General features: G+C 41.2%; 2 protein-coding genes across 2 annotated transcripts; both read right to left on the bottom strand.

The window, feature by feature from the left end:
* Positions 1–1,126: 1,126 nt before the first annotated feature.
* On the bottom strand, positions 1,127–19,281 carry LOC109479210 (methionine--tRNA ligase, cytoplasmic-like). The gene is made up of 24 exons (XM_019781103.1): positions 18,832–19,281; positions 18,439–18,447; positions 17,912–17,970; positions 17,448–17,523; positions 17,079–17,207; positions 16,573–16,648; positions 12,296–12,411; positions 11,561–11,632; positions 11,029–11,138; positions 9,866–10,069; positions 9,331–9,420; positions 8,924–9,035; positions 8,571–8,645; positions 7,748–7,918; positions 7,025–7,120; positions 6,719–6,836; positions 6,171–6,304; positions 5,484–5,563; positions 4,803–4,934; positions 4,271–4,375; positions 3,638–3,821; positions 3,099–3,197; positions 2,736–2,828; positions 1,127–2,296 (listed from the first exon to the last, which is right to left on the bottom strand). Exons 1-24 carry the CDS (start codon positions 18,937–18,939, stop codon positions 2,129–2,131), a joined length of 2,616 nt encoding a protein of 871 aa, XP_019636662.1. The 5' UTR covers positions 18,940–19,281; the 3' UTR covers positions 1,127–2,128.
* On the bottom strand, positions 14,017–16,536 carry LOC109479198 (tripartite motif-containing protein 3-like). The gene has a single exon (XM_019781091.1). The coding sequence runs from the start codon at positions 15,957–15,959 to the stop codon at positions 14,112–14,114; it is 1,848 nt and encodes a 615-aa protein (XP_019636650.1). The 5' UTR covers positions 15,960–16,536; the 3' UTR covers positions 14,017–14,111.
* Positions 19,282–19,462: the final 181 nt, after the last annotated feature.

Raw genomic sequence — 19,462 nt, 5'->3', positions numbered from 1 at the left:
TGTGTGATTGTAATACATGTAATAATAATTTTGTGTTCTTTCTGAGTCTGATATAGTGATAACATATCAAAAACAGAAAAACTTTCAGGTAAAAGTGGGCATGTATGTTGTACAAGTTGTACATACATATGTGTACATGAGGGAAAAGCCACAATACCATACATACAATGTAAACCTGTGTGTGGTTCAGTGAAGAGGTTGTCATTGGAATAAATGACTGATTAATTTCTAAGTTCTCTTTTTCTTTGAAGAATCAGAAGTCCCCAGGTGTAACCAAGGAAGGGTAACTTGTAAGAAGATTGTATTTTTTTATACAAACTACTAGTATAAAATGGGGTAGAGGGTTGATCTAGGGTAGAGCAATGATTTTGTTTATATATGTTTATGGAAGATCATGAAAATTGTTTCTTGAATTTTTTTCTTAGTCTTATGTGGACTAAGGCCTATGTATACACTCAAAGCTTATGTGTAACAGGTCTTTCTCTGTTACCTGGTACCACCCCGTAATCGTGAACCAGATGTGCTATGCTAACATATTCCAGGACCTACGTTTTGTACAAATACATGCAAAACTTAACTCAATCTGTTAGCATTGTGAATTGATGGGCTTATTCTTTGACTCAACTGTAAGAGTGAGATTCTTCTCAGTGTCTGCCATATTTGTACATACATGTTGAAGTTGTGTCAAGGAAATATATGATAATTTTTTTTTTGAATTGTTGTTTTGTCGTGCATTGGTTCTTTCCTCCAGCAGAAAAACTAGTCACACATGATACGGCTGTTGTTACAAAAGTTTTGAAAAAAAAAAGTGAAATACTGGTTGTGTCCATTCCATAACCTTTAATAATTCAATTGTTAAATCATACAAACAAATTGTACCTTAACCCTCCTTAGAAATGACACATAAACATTCTTAATATCTACTTACAGTCAGAGGTAATATTGAAATTCTACAAGTTAGTGCTGCAACGTGTGCATTTCATTTGATAACACATTAGACACAAACTAAATAATATAAGGCAAGGTGCAGTATCATTAGCCTCCGTAGCAGGCTTATAGAACTGGGGGTTTGGTGGTCTTCAGCTGTTTTCTGATTAGCCCAGTTCTAAACATTCAACCAGGCCGGCTATGTTGTCTATATGCAATCAGAAAATAGCACATAAAAGCTTCTGAAGACCCCCAAAACCCCCAATTTTTGGCATGCTATGGAGGCTAATAGTATCATTGACTCAGATGGTTGCCAACACTACACAGTATATTCCTGTAATGGTCTTGTGCTATAAAACAGTAACATCACCATCATGGCATTCTTTTTCTCAATATGGTAGACATTGTGTAACTATTTATAAACTGGTCAACATGATTTAACGCTACAACATCATAAGAAGATTTGTGTCATGTACACTACTAGTGCTTGTCTTGTAAGTTACTTCTAACTTTGCAGTTACTACTTCCTGCATTAATTTTATCTTAACTTTCTTGTTTCACTTTGAAGAATATGTTCAACTTTGTAGTTTTAGTAAATGGAGATCATTGAAGACTGAAACACATTACTAAGCAATGTTCTGCCAACACATTTCATGGCTTTAATACTGTAGAATGATAGCTTATGTATGTAGAGAAGTTATGACACACATTGTTACTGAGACCTGCTCCTTTGTTAATCACTCCGGAGGCAGCTTGAAAAAGAGCATATCAGAAGATCAGAAAGTTGAAGACATTTTGTCCCAATCAGACAATTTCTAAATCATGAAGATGAGACCAATTCATAGTTTTGGAGGGACCCGTAACACTGAGAAACATTGAAAGACATGCACCTGAAAATTCACATTCTAATTCATCTATTATTAGTAAGAAATTTCTTTCACTTATCGCAGGATTCTAGCCTGGATGCCAGACAGTTCACAGGGCCAGTAAACAGACCAGTTCCTCAGAGTCCAACCAATTTAAAGGAGGTCTAACTGAGGGATATCTGTGGTACAATTTCCTTGGGGACAAGAAGGTGGCCTGTATAGGCCCTTGAAACAGTCTGGTACCCTGGCTAGCCCTGGAGCTGGCCTATATACTAGCCCTGGCAACAGTCTGGTATACAGGGTACAGGATTCAGGTTCCAAGCAGAATTGGTCGGTTATTTTTTGCCCTTTTTGTTCTTCTTGCCCTTCCCACCGATAATTTCGGCAGGGTTTTCCCCCTTGGCAGCGGCGAGCTGCGCCTTTAGAGCGAGTAACTTTTGTACCTCTGCATCCACCAGCTTCTTCTCTGCCTTGTCTGTCTTCAGCTGACGCACAGCTTCTCCCTACGGAAACAAGAATGAAAAGATTTCATTGACACACTTCCATGAAGTATTTAGAGTTGTTGCCTCCATGAAAATGGAGGTTTGTTTTCTGCGTGTGTGTGTGTTTATGTTTCCACATATATGTGGTCAGCATGGATGAAGTCTTGGTAAGATGAAGTAAAAACACAGAGACATTGCATCAAGTTTCACAAGCATATTTCCTTGCTTCTCAGTCTTTGCTTCTTAATTCAAGATTCATCAAGTATCTTAGTTTAGGAAGTGGTCCAAAGCTGGTTACAAAGCTAGGTTGTGTAATGCTCTTCATTTAACAACCAGCAGGCTTTAAGTTTGATGTTTCAGAACCTACTTAAACAATCTTTTGTGATGATGAAATTATTCAAAATAAAGCAGGTTTTCCAAAAGTGCTTTTATTGGCAATTGATGTCTTTCTATGCCATACCTGCTTCTGCACTTCTGCTGTAAGCCTGTCCACTTCAGCCTGGTCCACTTTAACAGGAGGGGTGTTCTGTACAGGCTGGGCTGGAGTCTTACTCTGTGGGGGAGGACAGGACAACAAGTGTTGAAAACAATTAATGACAGTTTGGCACTTTTCGTTTATATCTGAGAATGAACAAACTTCTTTGGCATAGCCTTAGCTTTGTTACCCTAAATACATGTGTAAATTCAATATATAAGAAAAGATGTCACTCGTGGGTAGGCAGCTAAGGAGACTTAAACAATGATAATTAACCGCAATAGACCATGCTTGTATTTCTAATAATGTTGAGAAATGGCCCAGAAAATTGTATAATTTTTTAGGTACCTTCTGCTCCTGTTCCTTCCTCTCCATCTGAGTCCCTGCAAATTTCTTCTTGAGTTCCGCCATGGTGGAGGCTTCTAGTTTCTGGAACAGGGGGCTGGGCTGGGAGGGGGAGGGAGAAGTAAAGGTTATGTCATAAGAGTTTAGCTCAAATGAACTCAATGAACTGTTGAGCTACTCATCCACTGGTCATGACAGAGAAGACAGACACTTTGTACAGCATTTACAGGTTTATTCACCTCACTCGCTTGCTTGCTCGACCGACCAACCAGCCAACCAACCAATCTGTTCCCCGACTTCCGAGGGTTACACGTTCTTGCACAGCAATACAGGCTTCATTTTGGATGTTTCTTTATGTTGATACCTTTCGAAAACCTATAGATGGCCAGGAGGTCCTTATTCTAGTAAAGGGTTGACTTTATGTCTGTACCTTTCCAATCTTATGCCCAGTCTGTAGAATCTGATGTATATCAATGGCCAGGTGGTCCTTACACAGACATGGTCACTAGTACAACAAAGTTTATTTCACATGTTTTCCATACCTTTCCAATCTTGTGCCCTGCCGGTAGCTGACAGACAAACGTGTCAGTGAGGATGTTGACCTCCGGAGGTGCCTGTAGCTGCTGCTGTATGGTGGAGCTGGTGGCAGGCATGTACGGCTGAACCAGCACAGACAGGAGACAGGACACGTTAGCCGCCAGGCCGATCACTGTACCCGCTCGCGCTCTGAAAAAAAGAAAATTAGAGTGATCTTGATCCAGTTTTAGCTCACTGAAGATCTACTTTTCCACCGGTTGTGACAGACGCTACAATGTATGTACAGTATTTACTGGTTGTTTGTCCAGGGAAATTTCCCCAGCTCTTTTCGACAAGCACAATGAACAGTGGATCATGGCTTAGTGTCCAGTCCTAAAGACTGCAACTGTGCCTGCACTCTGAAGGGAAGAAAAAATCTACAGTCAAACCTGCCCCAAAACTGCTTGTGTCAAAGCACCACAAACGCACACATGCACATATATACATGTAGACAGACAGACAGACACACACAGACAGACACACACACACACACACACACAGACACACACAGACAGACACACACACACACAGACACACACAGACAGACAGACACGCACACACACACACCTCAGACAGACACAATACAATACTGTCCTTACTTTTCCGCTGGGCTCCCCTTGACTAAGACCCAGGGTTTCTGTGCCTGGATGTACTGGTTACCCAGCCGAGAGATGTTCAGGATACGAACCAGACCCTCCCTCAGTCTGGAAAACAACAGGGAAAACCATCATTTCAACTGGTAAAAAGAAGTTTTGGCAAGAAAAGCACAATCATCCTGTTAAAATCGATTTGTAGTAATATTGTACAGGGAAGCAAAATGATTGAAAGGCTAGGCTAGCATCAAAAGTTCATCTGTGTTGGTGAAATGGTATTCCAACACATAGAATGGCATCAGCAAAGTTATCCTGCAGAAGACCAGAAAACTGGTTGAAAATTTGAGTGAAACCTCATCTATATTGGTAAAATTAGTTATGTTGCAAAATTTGTGTTGGAACTAAGGCTTAAACTTTGTACCTATTGTTAAAAATTTGTTGACCAAGAATGAGTTCAATCTCTTTCTGTTGGAAAACAGCTGAACTCTCTCACAAAAATAGAGAGAGAATTTTGAAGGATAGTGAAAAACACACCGACCTGACTTTCTCCAGACACTGTAAGAAGGCCTGTAGTTCCCTGTTGATCTGAGCCAACAACTGTCCATCCTCCTCCGTCACTTCTACTGCCGGCATCACGCCTTGGAAGAAGTTACTCACAAACATGAGGGCTCTGGAGGTAAAAACAAGGCCTCTGTTACTAAAGCTGCTCAAAATACAGGGTCGGTCCTTGGTACTGAACACCTAGGGATTTGTGGATGGTGTTCAGCACCAAGGACAGGCATGTCTGCATGTGTGTAGATGGTGATCAGCACCAAGGACAGGTGTGTTTACCTGTGTGTGGATGGTGTTCAGCTCCAAGGACAGGTATGTTTGCCTGTGTGTGGATGGTGTTCAGCACCAAGGACAGGTGTGTTTGCCTGTGTGGGTGGTGTTCAGCACCAAGGACAGGTGTGTTTACCTGTGTGTGGATGGTGTTCAGCTCCAAGGACAGGTATGTTTGCCTGTGTGTGGATGGTGTGCAGCACCAATGACAGGTGTGTTTGTGTGTGGATGGTGTTCAGCACCAAAGACAGGCATGTTTGCATGTGTGTAGATGGCTACTGTTATACTGCACTTATACAAACTTTATTTTAAGATATATTAGAAAAGCTGATTGCACCCAAACACAAACAGCATAATGATTATACAATGTAGCAGGAATACTTTTACACCAGCTGACCTGTTGACAAAGTTTCCCAGGTTGTTGAGCAGCTCGCTGTTGTTTTTGGTCATCAGGTCTTCCCAGCTGAAGGTGCTGTCCTGAGGAGGGAGGAAGGAAAAGGTTAATTCTTGAGTTACAATACATGTAACAAATGTTTTAATCATCACAATTAAGTGCAGAATAGCAGGGTTCTCAGAATTTAAAGATTCTGAGTTTGAATCCATGGCAGGCACTATTGTTCTGTCTTCGGTAAAAGTACTTTATATATTATATATGTACTATATCTAAATGTATATATATAATACATTTGTAACTATTTCGTCATTTAACTTGGTGAAAATGAGACCTAACTTGCCTAGGAAATTCTCTCAGATAGGACGTAAAGTCAGAGGTCCCATGTTTAAGGAGTGCAACACCTTGAGCGTGTTAAAGAACCCACCACTCAAAAGAGTAGGGGTCCTTCCTGGTGTGAGTGGTTCAGACCTTACAGTCTAGTCTCAGATTTGACATTTTGAAAATGTGAAGATGTCACTTTGGTCAGGTTTGTGTTGCAGGGTAGGAGATGATAACTGTAACATCTTAGTTTTGCCTATGTGACAGTGTTGTAGGATTCTCCATGTCACCTGTTATGTCAGTCCTTCCACAGTGTGCGGTAAATCTTGATATTATATTAAAAAAAAAAAAAGGTGAAGACACTCGTCATACCTGACTCTCTGGTCGGACAAACAGTAGGTAGAACCTGTAGATGTCTGCAGGTATCCCAGTGTCCTTTGCGTTGTTCCCGAACACGCCCACGCCCCGACTCTTGGAGAACTTCCCATCTTCGTAGTTCAGGTACTCTGGAAAAGTACAGGATGAATTGGGAACATCTTAATGTGGGTCCTTAAGTAAGGACAGCTTGTTTGTGTTACAGACTGACAGTGTTACATGTAACTACCCTAAAAGATCTGTTGCATACTAGATATGCTCCCACTAGATGTCATTTTGGTCAGGTTTGTGTTGCAGGGTAGGAGATGATAACTGTAACATCTTAGTTTTGCCTATGTGTTGTAGGATTCTCCATAAACTTACCCGTAACTGCAAATTTTATTCATGTTTCTGCCATAAATAACATTACCTTAAACGAGATGTTCTGCCTGAGTGACATGCAGAAAACCTTACGGGTTCACACAGGATATTCTGCCAAAATGTTTCTCAGGTTTAGATGGTGACAACTTTCCATTTTTAGAGTTCAGGCACTCTGGAAAACTTACCTGTAGCCTGTAGATGGTTGACCAGTGTATAGTTGTCCTCGGCTCCCAGCAGACTGCAGGGGAACACCACACTGTGGAACGGAACATTGTCCTTTGCCATGAAGTTGTACAGTGTCACCTGTTGGGAGAACATGAAGTTTAGCATGAAATCTGTGTGTCTGAGAAGAAAAGCACACCTTCAGGGAGCCAGTATATGTCGTCTCTCAGCAAGTTTTCCAGGAGTTTGCAAATGCCAGGGAAGGGAAATGGAAGAATTACTAAGTCTCATCGTCTGAGAAACAAGGAGATCATTTGATTTGTCCTGACCTGTTCAGGGTTTTTCCACCACTTCTCCCATTGGTCGGTGTAGTTGGCAGTTATCGACAGGTAGCCAATTGGAGCATCGAACCACACGTAGAAAACCTGGAAAGAAACAAAGACAATTATACTTTTATCTAACGTTCTTGTTCTTCATATCTATGGGGTATGTACTGTTGTTTATTTCTATATAACGATTGTACGAATCAGTGTAATTCAGCTTGTTGTACATGTACATGCTGTGAGGCTGATTTTCTTAATAAAACTGTAAACCTATAACTCCATAACTGTATACAAGGTAGTCTTTCTTCCCCCTCATTCACTTATTCATTTTCAAGCTCACTCATTCAGTCATGCTAAACAACAGGCAGTTTTGACAGTCATTGTACATCAATCTTTCACTGTCACTCTCTTTCTTCTCCCACTTCCCTCCCTCCCTCTCTCTCTCCCTCCATCCATCCATACCTTGAAAGTTCATCTGCATTGGTAGAAGTCTTCCTGATACAGGTTTGACCAACAAAATTGTTGGACTTTTTTCGACTGTACTACTCCAGTCTTTGTCAAGGAATTCACAAAGTTACCTGTTCCTTTCTTCTCCCACTACCCTCTTTCCCTCTGTCCCTCCATCCCTATATTCCTAAAATTTTCTTACATTTTCCTTTTTTTCCCTCACTTCCCTTTTTTCTTCTCTCCCTCTATCTTTCCCTTCCTCCATTCCCGAAGTTATCTCACCTTTTCCGTGAACCCCTCCAGAGGCACCGGCGTTCCCCACTTGAGGTCTCGGGTGATACAGCGAGGCTTCAGGCCGTCCCGCACCCACGACCTTGTGATGACCTTCGCGTTGTTGGACCAGTCGTCTGTTGGGTAGATGGTGTTCAGGAAGGCTGACAGAGCCGGCTCCAACTGGGCAAACAGGCAGGATTGAACCACGGTCATCAAAAATAGAAATGTTCATGAGAGCTGATACTCCAAGACACCATTGGCCTGGGTCCCCCAAAATGGTAGAAGGAAGAAAGGAAAGCTGAAAAATGCATGGTGACTAGACCTTCCAAGAAAATCTGAGAAGGGTGAACATGGCAGTAGGCAGAGACAGTGGCTGCTGACAAAAAGAGGTGGAAGCTTGCTGCCCGATGTGCCATCAGGCACAGGAGGAACAAAGGTCTAATATTAGCATGATGTTTATTTAGTTATCTGCTATATCTGCTACATCTTCTCTGATACTATTTTCAAGAATGCGAGGAAGTTTTGACAACTACTGGCATCATGGTCTTTGTACCCCTAGTGTCTTGGAGAGTCTAAGACATTGAAAGAGCTATGAATTAAAGAGCCCAACACACTTGTCAATAAGAGAAGAGGTGACCCAGTGTGCTTGCAAAAAGCCATGATAAAGCCTTAATATTAAAAAAAACCACAAGATTGCACTATACCTAATTAGAAGACAACCTTTTCTACTTTCTTTATATAGAGACATAAGCAAAATCTTTTCCAAGAAAAGTGTTACCACATATCAGGGAAACATTTCACAGTCTGCAGAAATGTTTTTGAAGACTCTCACCTTGGGAAGGTCGAGGAACAGGTGTTCTGAGGTCTGGACTACAGGTGTTTTGTTACACAGCTTACACCTGGGTTTCTATGGCAACACAAAAAACAATAGTATAGTGCTTAACTGTCATTACATGAACTACCTGCTAGTAATGGCAACATGCATAATCTACTATTGATACAAAATTGGAGACATTATCAGTATTAGATAAATAAAGCAACAACTTTGTCACAATGTTTCTTTTTACTTTCTTTTCCTTTGGCTTCAAAAAAAGCTTTCTACTGAAAGAAAACAATATTCCACATACAAATGAGTGCCACAACTAAACTGTTGCACAAAATCAGGAAACCCAGTTTGCCACACACCTTGAGTTCTGTAGCGTTGATGAGTTTGCCACATTTGTCACACTGGTCTCCCCGGGCATCGTCATAGTTACAGAGTGGACATGTTCCCTCCACAAATCTGTCTGCTAGGAACCTGCAAACAAACAAACAATCAAACCATTTATATAGATGGCATTACAAACATGCATTACACATTCTAACAAGTACTGCTGTACAATACATGTATGCCACCTAGGAGAATGTTAAAGCACTGCAGGGTTGTACCATCCACACACAACCAAACATACCTGTCCTTGGTGCTGAACACCATCCACACACAAACATGCCTGTCCTTGGTGCTGAACACCATCCACACATAGGCAAACATGCCTGTCCTTGTGAGACACTGCAAATATCAGGCTAAGATTTTTCCATAGAAAAGAACCCACTTGTCACATTGTTGGCACTTCAGCTGCTCCACAGTTTCTGTCAGCAAGAAATTCCTCTTGTACAGCCTCCAGAAAATGTCTTGGGATATCCTAAAAAACACAAGATATAAAGCATGACATAAAAAATGTCAGTACTTGCTTATGTTTTGATGTCTGCCCAGATGCCTTCCTCAGAGCTTCTGACTGGAGTTCTGCTTCTCACTGATATATGAAGCAGCAGTATTCCAGTCAGAAGCTCTGAGGAAGGTGTCTGATTGGCATCAAACTGTAAGCAGGTGAGAGTTACTGGCTCTGTAAAAGAAAACCCCAATATCTTATGTTCTACCAACCTGATGAAATTATTTAGCATAAAACTTCATCTGTGTTGGTACAAGTCATTATGAAATGAAGACTATGCTTGCAACACTGGTATTAATTGGAACCCAACTGGGGTAAGTCCCAATTACTAGTAATTCAAGTGTTACAAAGAAAGCCTAGTCTTTTATTATCTTTATTTCTTCCTGATGAAATTATTTTTGGATGTAGATGAACTTACACAGTTTGCTGAGGTGTGGTGGTCCTCCCAAAGTAGTCGAAGTCGATCTCAAACCACTTGTAGATCTCGGTGTGGATCCTGTTGTACTTGTCACAGATCTGCTGGGGACTGAGGCCTTCCTCCAGGGCTTTGGTCTCAGTGGCTGTGCCGTACTCATCTGTACCACAGATGTACAGAGTGTTCCAGTTACGCAACCGGCAAAACCTAGAGAAAATAAAACAGTGAGAGTGAGCACAAACCAATGAACAGGTTAGAGGGGTTTTCTTCAACATTCAGCCCCAATCTTGTACCCTTGAGAAAGGCCCTTTACATCTATTTCCTCACATGACTCAGGTGAAAATGAGTAACCTACACGATGATTGTTGATGGCAATTTGTTGGAGCAGCTTCTAAGTTACTCAAGTAACTGAATATGATTTTGGAAACAGTCAGCCGTTTCATGATCAGGTAGTATCCACTACCTTTCCAAAATCATGTCCAGTTGCTTGAGTAACTGACTTTTGGCGTATCGTATTACCTGGATGTCTAACCTTTACTGACGTAGCTTCTAAGTTGCCTGTAGGCAATCGAAGCATGCACAAGCAAACAAACAAAGACAACAGACCTGGCAAAGACATCAGCACTCAGCACACAGCTCCAATCTTGTACCACTCTACACCTATTTCCTCACTTGACTAAGGTGAGAATGAGTACCTAGCTACATTGTTTAAGGCACGTTTCTTTGACCAGCTTCTAAGTTATCTGTACACAATTGAAGCAAACAAACAAACAAACAAAGACTACAGACCTTGCGAAGACATCAGCACTCAGCACACAGCCGATGATGTTGCCCAGATGCGGCACGTTGTTGACGTATGGAAGGGCACTGGTGATCAGGATGTTCCTCTCTCCTGACTGGGGCAAACTGAGGGGGAAATAGAGACTTCTTCAATTCCTCAATTCTTTATTATTATATCAACATTGCAGACATACATATAATACCGGTAAACATAAATCCACAGAATGACATTGATATTTACAATATTAAAATAGTAGCGAGAGAGCAAGGAAGCTAGCAAAGAGACTAATGAAACATTGGCAGGTAAATGATGATGTTTGTGTACATGTTGAATTACTAAGAAGGATCAGAAGATCTGCCCACTGTTGTGTTGTGTGTGTACTTACATAGGATGTGTCCTTGTCCGAGGCTTGGGACTCTTCCCATCTTTGAAAGCAGAAATCGCGGCTGTGACTTCCTCAGCAGAGACTGACAGTTCACTGCTTGTAGAGCCAGCCTGAAATATATGTAAGATAAATGAAATGTAAGTTGAGACATTAAAAGTCCACATATAGGCATTCTCCTAGCATGAGGAGAAGTATACAGAAGATACAAGTATCTACAGAATCATATATATCATTTGTAGCAATGGGAAGATGACAACAATGAGACGGAATTCGACCGGTTTAGACTTTATTCAGTCTTTCTCAAGAATGAATCATATATAATCATGCAATGAACATATATCTGGGTCTCAGCGTAACACGCCAGCTTCAGAGGCACACAGCGCGGCTATATTACACCAAAAAACATATTTTTCCAGCAAAATGGTTGAAATATACACTTCATTTTAGCATATACATGAGGTTTTCCTTCTCAGCCTGTGTCAAATGACTTCAGTGTTTTCCACAATAATTGCAAGAATATGTCATTGTTTACCTCTGACTGGGCCTTGGTGGGAGAGGACTGTATCACTGGTTTCAGGGGGAGGGGCTGGGCTAGCAAAGATGCCTGAAAATGTAAAATAGTTCATAGTCAATAAGAATTACAACATGGACAGGTATGTATGTGTATGGATGGCGTTCAGCACCAAGGACAGGCATGCTTACCTGTGTGTGTATGGTGTTCAGCACCAAGGAAAGGTATGTTTGACTGTGTGTGGATGGTGTTCAGCACCAAGGACAGGCATGTTCACCTGTGTGTGTATGGTGTTCAGCACTAAGGACAGGCATGCTTACCTGTGTGTGGATTGTGTTCAGCACCAAGGACAGGTATGTTTGTGTGTGTATGGCATTCAGCACCAAGGACAGGTATGTTTACCTGTGTATGGATGGCGTTCAGCACCAAGGACAGGCATGCTTACCTGTGTGTGTATGGTGTTCAGCACCAAGGAAAGGTATGTTTGACTGTGTGTGGATGGTGTTCAGCACCAAGGACAGGTATGTTTGTGTGTGGATGGTGTTCAGCACCAAGGACAGGCATGTTTGACTGTGTGTGGATGGTGTTCAGCACCAAGGACAGGCATATTTACATGATTGTTGTATAGAAATACTAGTACATTATACTATGATGCCTAAGTGAATGACATACATGAATAAGAAAATAAATAACAAAAAAAAATATTATCCAAAGTATGTTGATAAAAAACAGTGAAAGAGCATATATGGTACCCACCTTACAAGCTGACACTCCCTTGCTCTTAGTAACCGTTGCTATGGCGGACTTGAATGCTTCTTGAGTCGACAAGTTCTGAAACCAGTCTACAATTCCTGAGTACCGAGTCAACTCATCTGTAGGAGGAAAATAACAAAATTGTTCTTTAGATACTACTTATACAGCAAGGCACATCAAAATTTCTATTCAAAACAAAGTACATGTAAGCACGTCGGCAGAATGTACTGCACCTGCGTGAAACCCATAATGTGTTGTGCACAGCATTTTGGCAGAAGGTCTCATATGAGGCTGTATTTGCATATATAACGTTATCATCCCGTCTGTAGTTTCAAAATATTATGTCGGAAAAGATATATTCTGCAACAGGCAAAATCCTGATGCAAGGGTCGGCAGGTTTTTCTTAGGTTGAAGGAAACAGGAAACATTTTTTTCCTCAGGCGCCATTTTTATTCTGTCGACGTCAGGTTAGGGACAGACCACTTCATACTAGGGGTGTCCACAGATAAACAAAAAGGGGCCAAAGTTCAAGAACAAGATTAAACACAAAAGACAAAACATTTTAACACCAAAAATCTTTATTTTTAATCACCTTTGTACATTGTATTAGATTTTGTAAAGCTAGGTGGGAATACAGTGGTTTTCTTTATAAAACTGGGTGATAAGCTGCTAAGTATTCACATCAAAGTTTTAGAATGAAAGACAATTAGAAATACCCGGACACGAAAGGTAACAAATGCAAAGATTGCTTCTCACTCTCAGTTATGTCAACTTTGCCAAAATAAAAACTCTTTAAAATCATACAATATAATTAAAAATAATTCACTTTTTGTGAATACAATTGTATATTATGTACTTGCTTCTCTATCTTATTTATAATGTCACTTTGCTCTTTATTGCAATGACAGTGAAGTTTGTTGCATATTCATGCCCCATTGGGGCTACATGCAGTAAGTTTAACTAAGTCTGGAGTAATGGGGAAACTATGCTCTGTTTTATCTAAAAACCTAATGTAATAAGTATGATTTACAAAAATGTACATGCTTCATATCTCTTCTTGAGACATTTTAGACAATTTTTTTTTTCCATTGGATCATAGTTTACTGATTACATTATTCATCTATCCACCTATACATTTGTACTTCTACTCATGATCATACATACACACATACATATCACATATCCTGGCTTTGGTTATTCTGCTGCCGGCTTCCCTGTCTCAGGGGTAGGCAGCAGTCGGCCAGACTGGACACCTCAGGCGCCATTATACAATATACAATAACATGTCATCCTTTGTTAGGTGTACATATTTCTGTTCTAACTGTATCTATTAGTATTGACAAAGTATGATTTTAGTTGATTGTGTTTTAAGGGGCCTTCAGGCTCGGATCTTGGGCAGTTTATTTAAACCTAAATTCTTTTGCGTCGATGAAGGTTAGACATCCAGGTAATTGGAAATTCAGACTAATTTGCATCATCTTGTCTTGACTTGTCTGACTTTTGTTCCTTTTTCGACTTCCAAAAATTTGTCTTCACTTTATTTGCATATCAATCAATAGGTTGTGCTTATAAACCTGTTTTCCCCTCTGGTCTCTCAGTCACTGACGAAAGCTAGTGGATACCAGCTGAAACGTCTGACGTTTTCAAAATCATATCCAGTTGCTTGAGTAACTGCTTTTTTGGCCTAAATTCTTTTGCTTTGTAGAGCAAACAGTTACATCTGCTAATATAGCAACATGCTTAATACAGCAACAGAGCTAAACTTTGTAAAGTGATATTGTTACAGACTGGTTCAGTTTGATTATCACCTCAATCAGATTCAGAAGTTCTGGAATATGCTGACAGTGTTGTCTCTATCATCAGTTATTACCAGCTGTCCCTGTGTTGCCATGGCAACAGCTCGTGGCCCCATCATGTCTGTAGTGATGTGTTTGAGGAATTTTCCTGTCTTGTCAAACATCTCCACACGTCTGTTTCCCCCATCTACCACGATGATGTTCCCTGCCCTGTCTGTGCAGATGCCACGGGGCCTGTTCAGCTGACCTTCACCAATTCCCCAACCTCCAAACTGGAACAGAAACTGTCCGTCCTCGTTGTACACATAGACACAGGCATTGTCCCAGTCTGACACTAGAATGTTCCCTTCCCCGTCCACAGTGATGTACCGTGGGAACTTCATCCCCTGCTGCCTTGATACTAGTGATGCTAGTAAGCTCTTCCTTTTCCCACCCACAGTTTCCACCAATGTTCCATCTGGCCTGAACACCAAAACTGCACCATGTGGGTTGTCCCTGTCTCCTGTGATTTGTGTGATGAGGATGTGGTTCCTCCTGGTGTCCTCGGCAACTCCTCTGGCCCACCCTGTGTCCTGTAGGCCAATCTTCCTCAGCACCCTGCCCTGTTTGTTGTACTGCACAGCAAACTCAGCAGACTGTATCCACCCCACCACCCACAGGTTCCCCTCCCCGTCCAGGGCCATATCTGTTGGCTGCATCTCCTGTTCACCTGACACAACTGTTGGGAACAGTCGGACAAACCTTCCCTGCAGGGTGAAGACTTGGATTCTCTGGTTTTTATCTGCTACAAAGATCTCCCCTTCATTTGACACTGTAACACCGCATTGTTCAATGAACTTTCCTGTTCCTGATCGCTCTCCACCAAATGTCACCTTCTGAGGCTGACGCTCCCCTTGTCTTTGGTTACCATGGTGATGACCTGTTCCCCTTGCTGAAGGTGCTGCTGGGATTGGTGCAGATGGGAGAGACTGGACCGTCACATGTCCCAATACTGGCACGGGGGTGTCTGTGGGCTGAAAGACAGCAGGCTGGGTTTGTACAGGAGTTGGTGCTGTTTTTCGTCTGTACTTTCCTACTACCTCTGTCAAAGCGGTTTGCTGACTGAGAAACTCGACCCATCCCTGCTGCAGTTCTTGTTCTGCTCGATCACAGGCAGCAGACAGTTCATTGACATCTGCCAACATACTGTCCCTTTCAGTCTGCATTCTGTCCAAGTTGTTTGTGTGGTTCTCTTCTGATTCAGACAAGAGGTGGTCTTTTCTCTGGGTGAGTTTCTGCACCATTTGGTTGTAGGCCTGAATGATGCTTTTGTCTCTCTGCTGTTTCTTTTCGTTCAGGGTTCTCTCTTCTTCCCTCAGACTTCTGAGGAAGCTTAAGTAACTTTCAACAATGTTCCTCCCCTCATTGATCAAGGCCTGGACTGTGGAGCTTCTTTCCTGTGCAGCTTTTTTGATGGTTGTTGTGAGATGATCATCATGAGTCTCTTCAAAACACTGTTCGCAAATTGGAATCTGACATTGTTTACAGAACTGTTTGAGTACCTCAGAAGGGTGAGAACTGCACCTGTTTGCAGACTGGGGTTGTTCCCTTGTTTCCTCTGATAATGTTGCCTGATTTTGCAGCCTCTCACACAGACTTGTAACCAGGTAGTTGTCAGGCAAACCTGCGACCCCCTGGGGTGGCAGCCTGACCTGCCGACGACAGATTGGGCACTGGAAGGTCCCTCCCCTCCCTGCATGGTCCTGTAGACAGTCCTGACAGAAGGTGTGCTGACAGGGCAGCATCTTGGGCCTGATGAACAGCTCCAGGCAGATGCTGCAGGACAGTTCTTCCTTGAAATGTGTCCCCAAACTTGTCGGTGCAGCCGCCATGATTTTGCTTCTTGCTGATGTGGCAGCCTCGCCCCAAGTCAAAGTCTCAAGTTTGAACCATGTTTGCTGTGGACTGAACTAAAAGCTGAGGGAGACTGAATAAACTATTTTTGCCACTTCAATGTCAATCTTACAATGTAGGGGACTAAAAAGCTGATTGCTTATAGGACTGGGATAAAAAATCATAAAATTAAAGTAAGTCTATAGTACCTGTCGCTTGTGTGCAATGAGCCAAATGTGTAAGTCACCCCATTTGCTGATGTATGAGTTGGTTTAAACCAAAAATCATTGATTGATATTAAGTATACTGTAAACAGCTGTGCGGGTGCTAGTCATGTGCTTGTTTGCTCTGAAAGGGTAGAGATATGATCACTAAACACAACTCTATTTTCTACTTTAATTTTAATCCATTTGAAGAAGGGTGTTTCTGAAATCAAGCAAGTTCATATCCCAAACCAGCCTTGTGTTTTCTTGTCTGTTAATAAAATTCATAAAGTTGAACCACACTATTTTTGTACAGTGGAAATTTGCCTGCAGTTCATTACTAAGTCAACAGAGGGTGCTGATGCATGGCACTTCTATGGCCCACCTGTACTTAAGTACTGTAACTTACCTGTTATCTTTGTTGAGTCTCCATAGAGAGGGAAGAGTGCTGACCAGAGTACAATATCAGCTGCTGTCACAGACGTCTGCATAAAAACACAAACATATTATAGAACATCACCCATAACAAATAATATCCTACAAGACCAAACACATCAAACACTATGAACTTAAAGATGGTACATACTGTTTCTCTGTATAGGAGTTCACTTAGAGTATAGGAACTAAACACATATCACTACCAGTGGACTAGCCCCCTGCTGTAGCTATAGTGATTGGAAACTGGCTACAGTCAGAAATGAAGATTATCGCTACCTTTAAACACCATGTACATGTATGGTACATATGTTTCTCTGCCTAGCACTTAGAGTATAGGAGTTGAACACACACCACTACCAGTGGACTAGCCCCCTGCTGTAGTGCTTGCACAACCTTGTGTCCCACGGACCACAGGAACAGAGTTGGGCACCATCATATGCACAAACGTACTGAGGGAAGACTTAAAGTTTAACTTACCCCGACGATGTATTGCCTGTCCTTCAGTGCCTTGTCCAGATGTTCTAACAGAGGAAACATGGCAGCAAACAAGGCATTGTCCTTCTTACCCTGACCTACACACGCCACAATGTACGGGGCTAGGAATGGCTGGGGGAAAACAAGGAAAAGACATGGGAAATAATGACTAACTTTAACAGTTGAGTGCTTTTCATGTTATTTATTCATCCAGGGACCACATACAAATGTATCACCACTGAGGTGTTTTTCAAAGTGCCCTCCAGGCCTACATTTTATTTTATCAAACTTGCATCGCATCAAACTTGTATACATGTAGTATGTTTCTCTCAATATCAAATGAATGCATAGATGAATGGAGTGTAGAATCACCTGTAGTTGAGAACTCTCCCATTCCAGCCACTCATCCACAGTGATGTCATCAGTGTTTTTATTACCCAACAAGTACCTGAAGGAAAGAAGGAGTAAAAAAACTGATAATCTGGGGGTTGTGCAAATTACCAATTACCTGCAAAATTCTTGGGTCTCACAACACAAGTTATGTACATGTACCAACCACTTCAAATCTGTATTGAGCCAAAGTGACTAATCTGCAGACTCAGTTGGGGTTGTTATTTGCGTTAATGACCCTACTGTTAATGGTTAATGATTTATGTTGTAAACAAGCATCGGAATTTAGCCTTGTATGTCACGGCTGTGATTTATGCTGTTGTTGATACAAATAAACAAATAAATTAACTTAATGTACAAGTTGATTTTTCAGTTCAGCAGCTTTACTTTTTGAGCACAAGAACAATCTGACTTGTTCTTATGGCTTTCTATGTGACAAATCTCACCTGCAGGCTGCGTTAGCTGAGAAAATTGCTCTTCCTGATGGGAGTTCCAAGATGGGCAGCTAGAAAAAATAATCATCATAATAAAACATGTATGATGTGTCAGCGGTGAATCAAAGAACCACCTTCATCAAATACATGCACAAACAAACAGACTATTTAGGGGGAATGGTACTGTAATTCACTTTATGTTCATGGTAGCAAAAGTTCACGGTCTGAGAAAAATGGATATGTTCACGGAACTATATGTTGACTGTGGTGACAGGTGCAGGAAAAAGAAAGTCCAGGAATTATTTGTTAACTGTAAGTGTAATCAAGTGGTGTAATGATAAGTTCATGGTACAGAATTGACAATGAAAACAGTGAGAAAATCAGGAATTTACAGTATTTCATTTACCATTGAGTGCATAATTTGCTCATCACATTATTATGGTAATTAGTCGACTTAATTTAAATCTTAAACCAGGTAGAAATTCCAGTTTGGACCGCTCTTAATAATTTCATTGCACAGAATAAAAAAAAGTTAAAACGTTACCTGTCTACTTTGCAGAAATGATGCCCCAGCTGGAAGATCTGCTGATTCATAACAAAAGAAGAATCATGTCAAAGCTAGTGTTAGCTGTCAAAAAAAGTCAACAAACACAAAACACACCCTCCACACACCCCCAGGCTAGCATTTACAGATCAACACGTGACTGGTAATAGCTAGTATTGTCCCCTCCCCCTTTCGAAAACAAAGCATTCTAGATCTAGCTTAGAAACGATCTATTTCCTTTCCTTTTGCTGTAAAACAAAAGACGATTGCTTGTATATTATACGCAAAACAAGATGTTAAAATTGACTGCTATACTTTTACACCAAAGACGTGACACACATAATTTTTTACATGATCATGCTTAGTAGTTTCGCAACTCACCGGTAGCCCATCTGGTTCGGTCAACCTCCTGGATTTGGAGCACCGTTCCTGCTATATTCGAGGCGATCACAGCTTTTAGAGCATGTGGATTCCCTGGATCCGTAAACAACTTCATATCGGCAGAATAGCGTCGAGGAAAGTTGAAGAGTTAGAGGAATAAGGCCGGTTTTTGTCCGGATTGTGCACGTTTCGATTTCACCAACTTTCGTCAGCTGAGTTACACGTGGGGGCCTCGGTACAGGGGACACAAGGGATACGTTCATACCATCTGTGTCTAAGGTAAACTTTAGCTGTACTCTAGCAACGTTCTTAGGCTTTACAGCGAATCGTGATTAACACATTTTGTTACGCGTATTATATAGTATATATGGTTTGCAATAAAACTTTGTTGAAGATCGTAATTCTGTAGCTTTGGCGCATTTTAGTGGTGACTCAAATCATCGTTGACTGAGGTGTACTAAAGTAGACTCTTATACTACCAAATTGTGCCTAACATATAATTTCATTAAAATTTATATTTGCCTACAAATTAACATCTAATTTTAGATTGAAAATGTAGATTTATGTATAAGGTTTCTTTATTTGTATACTGTTTGGGATATATTGCTCTATAACTTGAGATAATTATATCGTAAGCG

This window comes from Branchiostoma belcheri, unplaced genomic scaffold (genome assembly GCF_001625305.1).
Source record: "Branchiostoma belcheri isolate BF01 breed outbred unplaced genomic scaffold, Haploidv18h27 scaffold47, whole genome shotgun sequence".
In the NCBI taxonomy this organism is placed as follows: domain Eukaryota; kingdom Metazoa; phylum Chordata; class Leptocardii; order Amphioxiformes; family Branchiostomatidae; genus Branchiostoma; species Branchiostoma belcheri.
Note: the sequence above shows the minus strand (reverse complement) of the source record. Positions and strands in the feature narration are given on the sequence as shown.

Excerpts from the sequence above, each read along its gene's own strand:
- LOC109479198 (XM_019781091.1), bottom strand. The coding sequence starts at position 15,959 with ATGGCGGCTGCACCGACAAGTTTGGGGACACATTTCAAGGAAGAACTG.
- LOC109479210 (XM_019781103.1), bottom strand. The coding sequence starts at position 18,939 with ATGAAGTTGTTTACGGATCCAGGGAATCCACATGCTCTAAAAGCTGTG. Across the intron at positions 9,036-9,330 it reads AAGTGCCAACAATGTGACAA|GTTCCTAGCAGACAGATTTG; the intron begins GTGGGTTCTTTT and ends GTTTGTTTGCAG. Across the intron at positions 7,919-8,570 it reads TGTTCCTCGACCTTCCCAAG|TTGGAGCCGGCTCTGTCAGC; the intron begins GTGAGAGTCTTC and ends CTGTTTGCCCAG.